The 15,189-nt window shown below is 42.8% G+C and overlaps 1 protein-coding gene and 1 pseudogene across 1 annotated transcript; both read right to left on the bottom strand.

The window, feature by feature from the left end:
• Nucleotides 1-2,989: 2,989 nt before the first annotated feature.
• Nucleotides 2,990-7,071, bottom strand: LOC139389795 (zinc finger protein 436-like). The gene is made up of 4 exons (XM_071136751.1): nt 7,012-7,071; nt 4,966-5,341; nt 4,783-4,858; nt 2,990-4,524 (listed from the first exon to the last, which is right to left on the bottom strand). The coding sequence occupies exons 2-4, from the start codon at nt 5,269-5,271 to the stop codon at nt 3,140-3,142; spliced, it is 1,767 nt and encodes a 588-aa protein (XP_070992852.1). The 5' UTR covers nt 5,272-5,341; nt 7,012-7,071; the 3' UTR covers nt 2,990-3,139.
• Nucleotides 7,072-8,909: 1,838 nt separating this feature from the next.
• LOC139389788 (gastrula zinc finger protein XlCGF57.1-like) lies at nt 8,910-12,064 on the bottom strand (annotated as a pseudogene).
• Between the last annotated feature and the right edge of the window lie 3,125 nt (nt 12,065-15,189).

Here is a 15,189-nt window from a genome sequence, read left to right as displayed (position 1 = left end):
TTTACCCCATTGAAGTTGAAATGTAAAATGGTTAATTAAGGAAAGGGTTAGGTAAGGGTTATGGTTAAGGTAGGGGAAGGGTAGGGGTTAAGGTTACAGTTAGCGTTAGGGCAGGGACGTCCCAAGGATCACAAGTAGAACTACCCATTTCTGAATGGGGCAGAATCAAGGGGCCACGGAGATGCACCGTTTCGACTGCTCCTAGAGATTAGCTTCGGTACTACAGTTTACCTGACGCTCGGCCCAGAAATAACATTTCGAAACATGACCACATCGAGAAGTCAGATTTTAAAATTCCTAATAAGACACTTTAGTCATAGCCTTTGTGCACAAAACATACATTTAATTATTCAAATAATTGTTGTTGAGGCCGATTATTTTTTTATCACTCACAGCCGAAATATTAACATTTTATATTCATCCAATGTCTGCCATGTTTAGGGATGACGTCTGATGTCGTCACTGCTCCCTGTGCACACTGAATGCTAGTGCGCTATGTGATGTTGGTCCATATAAACCAGATATAGACGGTCCATGAATCAGCGTATGCGAATGTGAGTAGATGACCTTGAAAACATTAGGCGGAAATCTTGGACACAGTCTCCAGTTATTATTATACCCAAAGATTATAGATATACTGACAAGATACATATCTCTTCGCCCGAACAATGGGAGTCGATGTCCACAAATCAGCACAGCGGGCTGTCTAGCTCCCGCCTATACTTTCTTTTGAATGGTGAATGCGTCTCATAATTGTAATCCTTTTTGAATATTCGACGAGGGTTGTTTGCGTCAACCACCCGTATTTAGCTGAGAGATGCTACGCGACAAGCCTCATAACAAGAATATGCATAGCCATCTTTTTACCAGTATGTCAGGTGTCCTACTTATATCAGTACACTTTTAAACACTTCAGCATTACACGACTTCTATTTGATCAAATAAATATCACGTAGCAAATAAGCCATACATTTTTATGTTGACCAATTTCTACACTCTCATTGACCTCCATACAAAAACTCAGTTTTACGAGGGTATGTTTGGCGGGGTGAGTGAAGGAGGCTTTGTTGCGAAATAGGAAGCTGATTCTATATGTAATTTTAGATTGGAGATGTTTAATGTGAGTCGAAGGAGAGTTTACAGTCTAGCCAGACACCTAGGTATTTGTAGTTGTCCACATATCCACACAAGTCAGAACCGTACAGAGTAGTGATGCTAGTCGGGCGGGCGGGTATGGGCAGCGAACGGTTGCAAAGCATGCATTTGGTTTTACTAGCATTTATGAGCAGTTGGAGGCCATGGAAGGAGTGTTCTATGGCATTGCAGCTCGTTTGGAGGTTAGTTAACACAGTGTCCAAAGAAGGGCCAGATACATCCAGAATGGTGTCATCTGCGTAGAGGTGGATCAGGGAATCACCCGCAGCAAGACCGACATCGTGGATATATACAGAGAAAAGAGTCGGCCCGAGAATTGAACCCTGTGGTACCCCATAGAGTCTGCCAGAGGTCTGGACAACAGGCCCTCCAATTTGACACGCTGAACTCTGTCTGAGAAGTAGTTGGTGAACCAGGCGAGGCAGTCATTTGAGAAACCAGGGCTGTTGAGACTGTCGATAAGAATACGGTGATGGCCAGAGCAGAAAGCCTTGGCCAGGTCGATGAAGACGGCTGCACAGTACTGTCGTTTATCGATGGCGCGTTATGATATCGTTTAGTACCTTGAGCATGGCTGAGGTGCACCTGTGACCAGCTCGAAAACCGGATTGCACAGCAGAGAAGGTGGAATTCAAAATGGTCAGTGATCTGTTTATTAACTTGGCTTTCGAAAACTTTAGAAAGGCAGGGCAGGATGGATATAGGTCTATAACAGTTTGGGTCTAGAGTGTCACCCCCTTTGAAGAGGGGGATGACTGCGGCAGCTTTCCAATCTTTAGGGATCTAGGGAGATACGAAAGAGAGGTTGAACTGACTGGTAATAGGGGTTGCAACAATGGCGGTGGATAATTTTAGAAAGAGAGGGTCCAGATTGTCTAGCCCAGCTGATTTGTACGGGTCCAGGATTTGCAGCTCTTTCAGAACATCTGCTATCTGGATTTGGGTGAAGGAGAAGCTGGGAAGGCTTGGGAAAGTAGCTGGGGGGGTGTGGAGCTGTTGGCTGGGGTTGGGTTAGCCAGGAGGAAAGTGTGGCCAGCCGTAGAGAAATGCTTATTGAAATTCTCGATTATCGTGGATTTATCGGTGGTGACAGTGTTACCTAGCCTCTGTGCAATGGGCAGCTGGGAGGAGGGGCTCTTATTCTCCATGGGCTTTAGTGTCCCAAAACTTTTTGGAGTTAGAGCTACAGGTGGCAAATTTCCTTGATCACCTTTGACCTTTTTCAAAAGGAGGCAAGGAGAGGATGGAAGAGTTAGCTAACCAATTGAGAATGCCCCTATGTCCTCATTTGACTATCAAAATGTGGGAATGATAATGTAGCATAAAAACCTATTTATGCTTGATCTGCATATGTGGTCGGAGGCTTTGTATGGCGGGTGTGAGCCTCCGGAGGCATGCAGAGGTCAAATCAAGCTCTGTACCACATCGCTGTGCTCCTCTCACATTTTGTAACAATGTGGAGGGCTCTTTATAGCTCAGCATTGACATGATTGGTTGACGGTAGGTGGGGGCAGAAGGTCCTGTATAAACACAAACCTACTTACTTAAAAGGTTTGTTTCCTCTGACTACTGCGGTGGCTGCATTTTAGTAAATGCTATACTGCCACTGCAGATGGCGGATTGACCATGCAGACTTTAAGAGCTTGAATCATTCCTCTTCAATAGCTTGCATATTGTAATATGCAGAGTCAGACATCCTGCAATATCAAAACCAGCCAGTGCAGTCCAATGAATACTGGGAGACTGAAATGTATGTTGTATGACTCCCTTATTGGCTACGCACGCCTCCAACTCAATCAAGTTGGCATACACAAAAACACCAGAAACTACACAACAGAATATAGGGGCCTTTATTGTCATTAACATTTATTAGCATTACAAGGTCAGAGTCGGGCACAAAATCATCTTCTGTACCCCACTGTTCCCTTATTAAATAACTACAATAAGAGTAAAAAAGTTGATTTATATAGTCCAATTTCATCATTCAGCGACATCTAGGCAGGTGACCGGTGAGGTGGTGGGTGCGAGAAAAGGTGCGATGGCAGCGGGGGCAGGAGTATGGTCTCTCCCCAGTGTGGGTCCTCATGTGAATTTTAAGGTGGTTGGCCAAGCGGAATCTCTTGTCACACTCTTGGCAGGGATATGGCCGTGAGTTATTGTGGATCCTCGTGTGTCTGGTCAGATCAGCAGAACAGATAAACCGTCGGTGGCATTCAGAACATTCAAATGGCCTCTCCCCAGTGTGGATGCGCTTGTGTTTAGCCAGATCTCCAGACTGAGTGAAGCTTTTACCGCACTCGGTACAGGTGTATGGTTTCTCACCTGTGTGAGTGCGCTGGTGGTTCTTCAGGTGTTCATGTCGAAAAAATGTCTTGTCACACACTGTACAATGGAAAGGCCTCTCCCCAGTGTGTGTGCGCTGGTGGGTTTTCAATGCTGCACTGTTTATGAACTTCAGCCCACAAACCCCACAATGGTAGTTCCTTTCATTGTTGTGGATCTTCAGATGCAACTTCAGATAATTTCTGTAAGCAAAGTCTTTACCACACACAGTACATTTGAAAGGTCTCTCCCCTGAGTGTGTGCGCAGGTGAAGATTCAGACAGTCCTTGTATGCAAACCGCTTGTCACATTTGGAGCAGGAGAAAGACTTCTCGCCAGAGTGAATAGTCATGTGAACTCGGAGTCGCCCCATCCGGGCAAAACCCTTTCCACAATCCTGGCATTTGAATGGCTTGACCCCTGAGTGTATCATCATGTGTTTGCGGTAACTGCTGTCTTCTGAGAAGCTCTTGCCACACTCCTTACAGACGTAGGGCTTCTCGCCGGTGTGTGTGCGCATGTGAATGCGCAGATTCCGAGGACTAGAGCAGTTTTTGCCACACTCTGAGCATGGCATGCCAATGTTCATATAGACAGGGCCATCCTCGGGCTTAGTGTCCTCAGGTTTGTGACACTGGTGAGGCCCCAGTCCCCAGGAATTCTTGAAGCTTTTTCCACAGTCAGCGCAACTGAGGTATCCATCGATGAAAGCGACAGACATTTTGTGCCAAACCTTGCAGTGAGTATGCAGTCTGGCTATGTACTGGAAGCTCCGGGCACAATAAGGGCAGGGGTGGAGTTTCCTTAGCGGGGCAGAGGGGTGGGCCTGACGGGTGTGGACGTGTAGCTGCCGTGGGGTATGGAACATGCAGCTACAGTGGGGACAGCTGTGTGTGGGGGCATACACGGTTTTACTCTTTGAGACGTGGCTTTTCAGCATGGCCAGGTACTGCTTCGGGTGTTTGGTCTTGATGTGATTCTCCAGGAAGTAACAATCAGTGAAGGAAATGGTGCAGTGTGGACAAGGAAAGAACTGAGAAGTAGAGACTGAGGAAGAGGGAGGGACAGAGCAGTGGAAGGATGGTAGAAAGAGTGAGAAGAGAGCAATGGGAGGAGAGAGGAAACAGAACATAGTTGTGATTTCCTACATTTCCTCATTCAACAATAAAATGCTTGAGTAAATATCTTTGCTGAAAATTAATTTCAAAGTTTGGTAAATTAATGTTCAAATGATGTTCAAGTAATCCCATCATCCATTTCAAATGCAGTGTGGAGGATGGACTGGATGTATGAACTATGCCCTACCTCCATCTGTCTCGTCTGGGTTTTCCTCCTTCACCAAACACACTTTAGTGTCTCGCAGAAGAGTCTTAACCACCACCTTATGGATTAGAAAGATGAAGAAACCACAGTATGCATGAAGCAAAAGTCTAAATACTATTGTCCAGTTACTGTCACATGTTGGGAAAGACCACTAACTCTTCTTACATTAGACAATCTTGTTAGCGTCACCACAGGACTCCATGATATCTTGCTACATCCGGTCATTGGATTGGATGTATTTTGATGTTTGATGTGCTTCTTCTGGAAGGAAGGAACAGAACGGTTTGGTTCCTCTCCCATTCCCTGCTGCTCAAAGTCTGTTGGTTCCTCTTTGATTTGGATGGAGCTGATACATACCCCTTTAGTAATGTAGGGTGATTGGCTAATGTCTAGTTCTTCTCTATTGCAGTCAACATCATCTGACTGTGTTCCACACTCTGTTTTGATGGGGTCTTGATGGTGTTTAGACATCTTAGTTTTGTTGTGTTGCTTTTACCCAGGTTTGCTCTTCATCTTGCTGGAGTGCTTCTTCATTTGAATTCTGTGGGGAAAAGACCAGGTTTTATTGAGCATCATCCCTTAGACAGCAATATCAGGCAGGGATCATACTAATATATCGAACCAGGGTCTGTAGTAACGCCTCTAGCTCTGAGATGCAGTACCTTAGTTTAGGGATCTCAAATGGTGCAGCAGTCTAACTAGCTAATGTCTTGAGCTGCTAGTATTAGTATTTTATTAGGCTCCCCTTTAGCTATTGCTAAAGCAGCAGCTACTCCTACATAACATTAATAGATAGGTACAGAACAACATACATTTTAAATTAGAATACACACTTTTATACAATTATGCCTTGGCATTCCATGCATACTGTAGTCATTATAACGGCAATACTGCGGCAATTAATTTCCCATATAGAGCCATCCTTTGCTCTACCGTTAAAAATAGCGTTTGTCTAAAAGCCGATTAATGCTTGATCCGAAAATGTGGTCAGATACTCTATATGGATGGTGTAAAGCAATCCCGGAGCCTCTGGTGGCATGCAGAGGCCAAATTGAGCTCCATACAGCACCGCCGTGCGACTCCCAAATGTTGTAACAATGTGGAGGGCTCCATATAGCTCATTCGCATTGACATGGTTGGGTGACGGTAGGTGGGGATGGGAGGTCCTGTATAAACACAAACTCATTCCTTGACAACAGATCTGCGCTGCTCCGCAAAGCGCAATAAGTATACATGCCCTGACTTCTGCAGAGGCTTATCGTCGTAAATGCTGAACGGCCAATGCAAACATCAGATTGACCACGTAACGCCTTTAAACAGGTCCTGATATGCGAATCTAGCAGCATTCTCATGATATAATAATCTCACAGCAGAAGTGGTTTTGTAAACACCAGAGAGAATCTCAGAACATCAGGGGTGTAATCATGTCCAACCACGAGTTTCTATTGGACAAATTCAGATAAGTCCCTCCCCGTTTCGTTCCTTTTGCAACAGCATCAGAGTAATAAATAGCCCCTGGAACCGTCCTGTCCTTGATTCTTCCGTTTACGTCTATTCTATGTAATCGTGTGATCCATAGATGCTACTGAATGCAAGTGCAACCAGATAGGAAGAGGCAAAGCGAGAGCGTGTCTCTGCCCAAAATCTGTCCACGTTAAGCAGATCATTATTTATGTGAGGAGTTTTTGTATGGGGTCGGGGCAATGAGTGTCGAATTTAGTCAAGATAAAAAGGAAATTATATTTTTATACGTGTGGCTTATTTGATATAATAGAAGTTCGGTAATGCTTGGGTTGTTACGAGTATACTGATATGTGTGACGCACTGACATCCAGGCAGATTTAAGAAAAAACACTTTATACAAGAGTTGTCCCTGTTGAAATTCGAGACTGTTTTACAAGCGGCCGACCCCTCATAGAATATTCAAAACGAGACGTATCCACCTATCTAAAGAAAGGAATTAGGGGGGAGCCCGCCGTTATTCTCTGTAGACAACGAATCCCCATTGTTAGGGCAGAGACAAGCATCTCGTATATCCAGTATCTTTGGTGCAACACACGAACACGAAAATGAATAATCATATGGAGTTTCACCTTAGTCGTTAACGAGTAGTCTCGTTTTTGTTGATGAGAATAATACAGCAAAGGCTAACGTATTATTGTATATCTCGTAAATGCTCAATGATAGAAGGGCCAACACAGCCTCGCCTACCTTTGTCGACGCCATAAAAACGCTGCACATCCTAGTTTATGTCCTTAAAGTGCCTACTACACGTGGCCTTGACCAATCAGGTAATGGCTCCTCGATATGCAACGATTTGGAGGCGGTTTATTGGTGTGGATTCTTAAAGAAATATTCCTCAAAATAAATTATATTGGAAATGTGTTATGTTTATGATAATAAAAAGTTATTTTATTGCAATAATAACAGGCCTCTTCTGTCAAAATGTGGGAACAATACTGTACCACCAACTAAATGTTGCTTTGCCTGGAGTACCCTTGAAGTATACCATAATGTACATTTTACCAGTAGGCCTATAGTCTCATGAGTCTTCTCAAGTACCCCCAGGGGTCCTAGACTTGTACCCTTAATTGGGAACCAATACTTTACAGGACAAGGGAATATCAACACCACTACAAGCCAATGATGGCTCTTAGCTTATGGACTGGTCCAAATCAGTTAATGACAGGATGGGCGGTTCTCTGTTCAAGTGGTAACCCTGTTAACCCAACTTAACTGAATTGACATTACTCTGGGAGTGATGTGGATTTACGTTAAAGGTAGACTCAACGATATGACGTACATGCACAAAGTAAACAACATAGCAGGTCAATTTCCACAAGAACTAAGTGCATTGAAGTGCGAGGCTAAATCTCTCTGCGGTTTTGGGCCTGGTGCTATCACGCTGTAATAGCATGCACATAGCGTAGATCAGAGGAGGCTGGTGGGAGGAGCTATTGGAGGCCAGAATCTTTGTAATGGCTGGATTGGAACAGTATAAAACAAAAACATGGAAACCACATTTGACTCTGTTCCATTCCAGACATTCCAACGAGCCTATCCTCCTATAGCTCCTCCCACCAGCCTCCACTGGCACAGATACCACGTGAGAGCAGTCTTGCATCTCCCTCATCGCATTATCTGTGGTGCTGCTCGTGGCAACTTCATTTCACTGAGTCTACCTTTAAGCACAAAACAGACGTGACAGTTTGTGAAATATGGCATCTTTATTGTCAGTCATCACCAGTAGTCGGCATACAAATCTCGTGTATATCATTTAAAAAGCGAAGAAATTAAGAAACAAATACAGAAAAAGTACAAAACATAGTTCATTAAACATTAACCTAATGACGATCCATAATAACGTTAGAATTTCACAGTGGCAGAGTCATCTCCAAGTGATACCGATGAATACAATGCGTTTCATTATATATGGTGTTATAAAAAAGGCAAATCATGATCATTTACAACATTAGGCAGGTGTTTCAAGAGATTTGGTTTGTGAGTGAAGCTGGAGAAGCAAGTGGGAAGGGGTATGATCTCTCCCCCATGTGTCCTCATGTGGCATCTAAAGTGTTTCAGTTCATAGAAGCTTTTCCCACATTCTTGGCAGAAGTATGGCTTCATAAGTTTAGGACGATGGCTTATGGACTGAAACAAATCATGTGTTCCAACTGTTCAAGTGGTCTTTATGTAATTACCTTTCATTTTTAGGCAAGTCAGTTAAGAACAAGTTTTTTATTTACACTGATGGCCTATCTCCGGCCTATCCCGGACGACGCTGGGCCAATTGCGCGCCGCCCTATGGGACTCCCAATCACAGCCGGTTGTGATACAGCCTGGATTCGAACCAGGTGTCTATAGTGCCTCCAGCACTGAGATGCAGTGCCTTAGACCGCTGCGCCACTCGGGAGCCCCATGAATCTAATGTCATGTTTATAACAATACTAGGGGTGTGACCTTTACATAAATGCTCCTCTTCTTCCAAATCAAGGTATACACCACAAACACAAAGGAAAATAAACATCCCATCATCTTTTCGAAACATCATCACCTACTAATCACTAGGACAATCAGTCAAACAATCTTCTGTACATCACTGTCCCTTCAGTACATATTTTTTCAAATATAAAATACAGGTTAAAAACAGACAAAAACGTAACTAACAATCTAATGTATATGAACATATGGGAGTATTGCTAAAGACATTGTGGAGTTACCATACAGGGGGTACGGTTCGCATCTGTTGTCCAGCATGGATCACTGAAGGGAACAAACCCCCCCCCCCATTCATAGGTTTAACTCATTTAAGTTGAGGACATCTAGACAGGTGATTGGAAAGGTTGCTCTTGCGAGCAAAGCAGAAAAAGCAGTGGGGGCAGGAATACGGTTTCCCATTGTGGATTTTCATGTGGACTTTTACATGACTCTGTTCATAAAAGCTCTTCCCACACTCTTGGCAGGAGAATGGCTTTACATCACGGTGAGTGTGGGTCCTCATGTGCAGGGTCAGAGAACCTGAACAGATAAAACGGCTGGGGCATTCAGAACATTCAAATGGCCTCTCCCCAGTGTGGTGGCGCTTGTGTTTAGCCAGATCTCCAGACTGAGTGAAGCTTTTACCGCACTCTGTACAGGTGTATGGTTTCTCACCTGTGTGAGTGAGATGATGGTTCTTCAGGTGTGAGAGTCTAAAAAACTTCTTGTCGCACACTGTGCAGTGGTAGGGCCTCTCCCCGGTGTGTGAGCGCATGTGTAACTTCAACAACCCAAGCCTTATGAACTTCCGCCCACAAACCCCACAATGGTAGTTTTTCTGGTTGTTGTGGATATTCAGGTGTGTTTTCAGATAACATTTGTCAGCAAAGTCTTTACCACACACAGTACATTTGAAAGGTCTCTCCCCTGAGTGTGTGCGCAGGTGAAGCTCCAGACTACCCCTGTATGCATACCGCTTGTCGCAATGGGAGCAGGAGAACTTTCTCTCACCAGAGTGAACAGTCATGTGATTCCTGAGAAGATTTGCCTGGGCGAAAGCCTTCCCACAATCCTGGCATTTGAATTCTTTGAACCCCTTGTGTATCAGCAGGTGTTTGCCTAAACTGCTGCTATTCGAGAATCTTTTGCCGCACTCCTTGCATTCATAAGGCTTCTCTCCAGTGTGGATGCGCATGTGAGTGTTCAGGCTTGTAGGAGTAGTGAGGATCTTGCCACACTCGGAGCAATGGAAGCCGACTTCCAGACATATCACAGGCTTAGTGTCCTTAGGTTTAGTGCCCTCTGGTTCGTGACACCGGTGAGGCCCCAGTCCCCAACAATTCTCAAAGCTCTTCCCACACTCCGCGCAACTGAGGTGTCCATCGATGCGAACAACGGCCATTTTGTGCAAATTCTTGCAGTGCTTCAGCAGGGTGCCCAGGTAAGGGAATCTGCGGGCACACTGCGGGCAGGGGTGGAGTTTCCCCGGAACCCTGCGGGGATGGGCAGGTTTCTGGGGACGGGCAGAGGGGTGGGCCTGGCGGGTATGAATGTCTAGCTGTCGTGGTGTATGGAACATGCAGCTACAGTGGAGACAGCTGTGTGTGGGGCCGTACACTCTTTTACTCTTTGAGACTTGGCTTTTCAACATGGCCAGGTACTGCTTCTGGTGTTTGTTCTTGATGTGGTTCTCCAGGAAGTAACAGTCAGTAAAGGAGATGGTGCAGTGTGGACAAGGAAAGAACTGAGGAGACAAGACTGAGGGAGTACAGAGATGGGTGGAAGGAAGGAAGGTAAAAAAGAAAGGTATGATAAGAGGAGAGAAAGGGGACAGAAATGTTATTTTCCTCATAAAAAAAGTTTAAAATCCTTGCTGACATTTAATTCACCCATTTAATCCTGTGAGACCCAAGGATTTTTGCAAAACTTGTTTTCTACATAATCACTACATATTAGAGACTATAGGACAAATGCTTCTAAGAGATACATCTGGGTAGTGCTGAGCGATTAACCGAAATGTTGGTTATTTAAAAAAATAATTCAACTAAATTACCGACGTCGGTTCTATTATTAAAATTCAATTTATTTTTATGCGAGCTCAATGCACAGTTTCTCTAGAGATTAATCAGATCAAGCCCGAACTCTGCAATGTAGTATGGAGTTGTAGTTTCCAAATAGTCTACATAGTTTTGCAAAGAAAACATAGTAATTAACTACAATGACCATAATCAATTGCGTGCCTACTTGTCCGGTCCGTTTCTTTTACGCCTGCTATGTAAGAGACATTCGAATGCACGATCGAGAGCAGTTGCTTCGAGAGGTATCTTTACCTGAAAATACACGATCTAAGTGATTGATAGTTTGTAATCATTCAGTCATAAAAGTATGCCTTATTTACATTGAACTACTAAAACAGTGATTTTGTCAGAAAATAGACAGCAGCTCTATAGAGAGGAAATGATGACTTGGAATGTAATAATAAAGTCATAAGTGTAATACACAAATATTTTAAGTAAAGTAATGGGAATAAACTATGGTTAATAACTGATAAGCAGTAATGGGCATCAAATTTATTTAATTAATTGTTATATTCCATGTTACAGCATTCAACCCACATAATGCATGGTGCATTTAAGGTTTTAAAAACTGATCCAAACTGAAAACCATGAACCTCTTATTATTTTAATTGAAACTGAACAGACCTCAAAAAGCACTAATCACTTAGTTCATCTCCTGTGACCCAGATATAGTGCTATGTAGTATTTGACATGAGTTAAGGCTCTTACAGGGTTAAACTGCAGTATTGGGAGTAGACTGATGTATGAACACTATATCCTACCTCCCTTGTTGTCTTCATCCCTCCTGGCATCTGTCTCTTCCTTCACCAAACACACTTTAGTATCTCTCAGAAGAGTCTTAACCACCACCTTATGGATTATATTGATGAGAAAACAGCATGCATTAACCAACAATCTAAATACTTGACTAGTTATTAACTGTCACATGTTTGGAAAGACTAACTCTTCTGACCTTAGACAATCTTGTTAACAGCACTAGAGGACTCCATGATATCTGACTACCAATGGTCGGTTGGTTGGATGTAGTTTGTTGTTGCTTGACATGCTTCTTCAGCAAGGAAAGTTTGGAACGGTCACCGTCCCCAATTTCCTTCTGCTCAAAGTTTCTTGGTTCCTGTTTTACTTGTATGGAGTTCAAAGTAACCCCATTCGTTTTGGAATGTTTAGTCCTCTTGGTTATGTTAACTTTCTCCAGGTTTGTTCTCCATCTAGTTGATTTGAGTACCTCAGCCTGGTTAACATTCATCTTTCTTTGAATTCTGTGGGCAAAAGACCAAGCTGACTTAACTCGAGAGCTAGACCAGGCCATCACACGTCCAACACAAAAATGTAACATTAGGCTACATTATCACATTTTTCGGAACTAGCTAACAGGACTACTTATAAACAAACCAACAGCGGCGATCTATTAACATTACCATAATGTTGCGGGTTGCTACCATGTCAGAACGTGCATTTTATGGTATTTTATGGCACTAGCCTCTTTGCTAATGATGTAGCAAGTTAGCTACTAGTCTGCACCGTAGACCTGTGTCTGCACTAAATTGACTTGTGCTAGCGCTAGGTAGCTAGCTAATAATGATCTTTGTTGATGAGAACAGAGCGAGCTAAAATAGCAAACCACCACCTGCAATTCAACGCTATAAACTGGCAAGCAAGAACGCTAACGTTAGACAACTTTTAACCCGTCTCACCCAACAATTACCAAATTCACCAGGAACAGTTTTTATTTCTCGTTAATCTTCACGGATAAAACAGCATGGATTTCGTACTGGCCGAGATTAAAACCAGAAAACAATTTACTTTAGCGGGGACAACTGGCCAATCAGGTAATATCCAAAGATTAAGAGGCTGTTGATTGGGTGTGTATCCTTAAAGGAACATTCCCGTGGAATCATGTACATAATAAATGGTAGTCAAAATGTAGGAATGATACTACCATAGATATACAATATAGATAGATATAGAGTTTATATACATACTCACTGGACAGTTATCTCCATCTATTCATTCAAAGACTCAAACATGGACACCTTACTGACAGTTGTGGCTGATTTGCGTGATGTATTACCTTCTTTTTTATATATATATTTTTTATTTCAACTTTATTTAACCAGGTAGGCCAGTTGAGAACAAGTTCTCATTTACAACTGTGACCTGGCCAAGATAAAGCAAAGCAGGTCGACACAAACAACACAGAGTTACACATTGGTTGAACAAAGAGACAGTCAATAACACAATAGAAAAATCTATATACAGTGTGTTCTTTCCCTTTGTGCTGTTGTCTGTGCCCAATAATATTTATATCATGTTTTGTGCTGCTACCATGTTGTCATGTTGCTACCATGTTGTCATGTTGCTACCATGTTGTCATGCTGCTACCATGTTGTCATGTTGCTACCATGTTGTCATGCTGCTACCATGTTGTCATGTTGCTACCATGCTATGTTGTTGTCTTAGGCCTCTCATTATGTGGTGTTGTCTCTCTTGTCCCGATATGTGTTTTGTCCTATATTTTAATCCCAGCCCCCATCCCAGCAGGAGGCCTTTTGGTAGGCCATCATTGTAAATAGCTAGCTCGTCTATTTATGAACAAACCACCAGCAATATCAGTGATCTATTCCCAACATGATCATAATGTTGCGGGTTGCTACCATGTCAGAAAGTGCCTTTTATGGCACTGGCCTCTTTGTTAATGCTGTAGCAAGCTAGCTACTAGTCTGCACCGTAGACCGATGTCTGCACTATATTGCTCCCGAGTGGCGCAGCGGTCTAAGGCACTGCATCTCAGTGCTAGATGTGTCACTACAGACATCCTGGTTTGAATCCAGGCTGTAGCACAACCGGCCGTGATTGGGAGTTCCATAGGGCGGCGCACCACTGGCACAGCGTGGTCTGGGTTTGGCTTGTGTAGGCCTTCATTGTAAATAATAATTAGTTCTTAACTAACTTGCCAAGTTAAATAAAATAAAAACACAATATATACAGTGCATTCGTAAACTATTCAGGCCCGTTTCCACATTTTATGTTTACAGTCCTATTCTAAAATGTATTAAATTGTTTTTCCCCCTCATCAATCTACACACAATACCCCATAATGACAAAGCGAAAACAGGTTTTTAGACCTTTGGGAATGTATTACAAATAAAAAACTGAAATATCACATTTATATTAGTATTAGTATTCAGACCCTTTGCTACGAGACTCAAAATTGAGCTCAGGTGCATCGATCGTCCTTGAGATGTTTCTGCAACTTAATTGGAGTTCACCTGTGGCAAACTCAACTGATTGAACATGATTTGGAAAGGTCAGTACAGGTGCGTCAAAGCTGAGACTGAAAGACTGAAAAATAGCTTATACCTCAAGGCCACTTTAATAATGTTTACATATCTTTCACTACTCATCCCAGATGTATATACTGTATTTTATACTACTCATCCCAGATGTATATACTGTATTTTATACTATTTATTGCATCTCGTCTATGCCGGTCAGTCATGGCCCATACATATATTTATATGTACATATTCTTATTCCATCCCTGTACTTAGATGTGTGTGTATTAGGTAGTTGTTGTGGAATTGTTAGATCACTTGTTAAATATTTTTGCACTGTCAGAACTAGAAGCACAAGCATTTCGCTCCACTTTATTGCTTACATACCATGTGTATGTGACCAATACAATTTAATTTAATTTATATAAGGTCCCACAGTTGATAGTGCATGTCAGAGCAAAAACCAAGCCATGATGTTAAAGGAATTGTCCGTAGAGCTCCAAGACAGGATTTGGTCAAGGCACAGATCTGGGGAAGGGTACCAAAAAAATGTCTGCAGCAACCCTAAGCACGCAGCCAAGCTAACGCAGGAGTGACTTCAGGACAAGTCTCTGAATGTCCTTAAGTGACCCAGCAGAAGCCTGGACTTGAACCCGATCGAACGTCTCTGGAGACCTAAAAATAACTGTGCAATGATGCTTCCCAACCAATCTGACAAAGCTTGAGAGGATCTGCAGAGAAGAATGGGAGAAACTCCCCCGATACAGGTGTACCAAGCTTGTAGCGTCATACCCAAGAAGACTCAAGGCTGTAATCGCTGCCAAAGGTGCTTCAACAAAAGTACTGAGTAAAGGGTCTGAATACTTACGTAAATATAATTTCATTTTTTCAACTCTAAAAACCTGTTTTTGCTTTGTCGTTAAGGGGTATTGTGTTTAAACTGAGGAAAAATTATTTAATCCATTTTAGAATAAGGTTGTAACATAACAATGTGGAAAAAGTGAAGGGAGTCTGAATACTTTCCCGAATGCACTGTATATACACACACAAACATACAC

Source organism: Oncorhynchus clarkii, chromosome 3 (assembly GCF_045791955.1).
Source record: "Oncorhynchus clarkii lewisi isolate Uvic-CL-2024 chromosome 3, UVic_Ocla_1.0, whole genome shotgun sequence".
NCBI classification, from domain to species: Eukaryota; Metazoa; Chordata; class Actinopteri; order Salmoniformes; family Salmonidae; genus Oncorhynchus; species Oncorhynchus clarkii.
The sequence above is the reverse complement of the archived record's forward strand: the minus strand, read 5'-3'. Positions and strand labels throughout refer to the sequence as shown.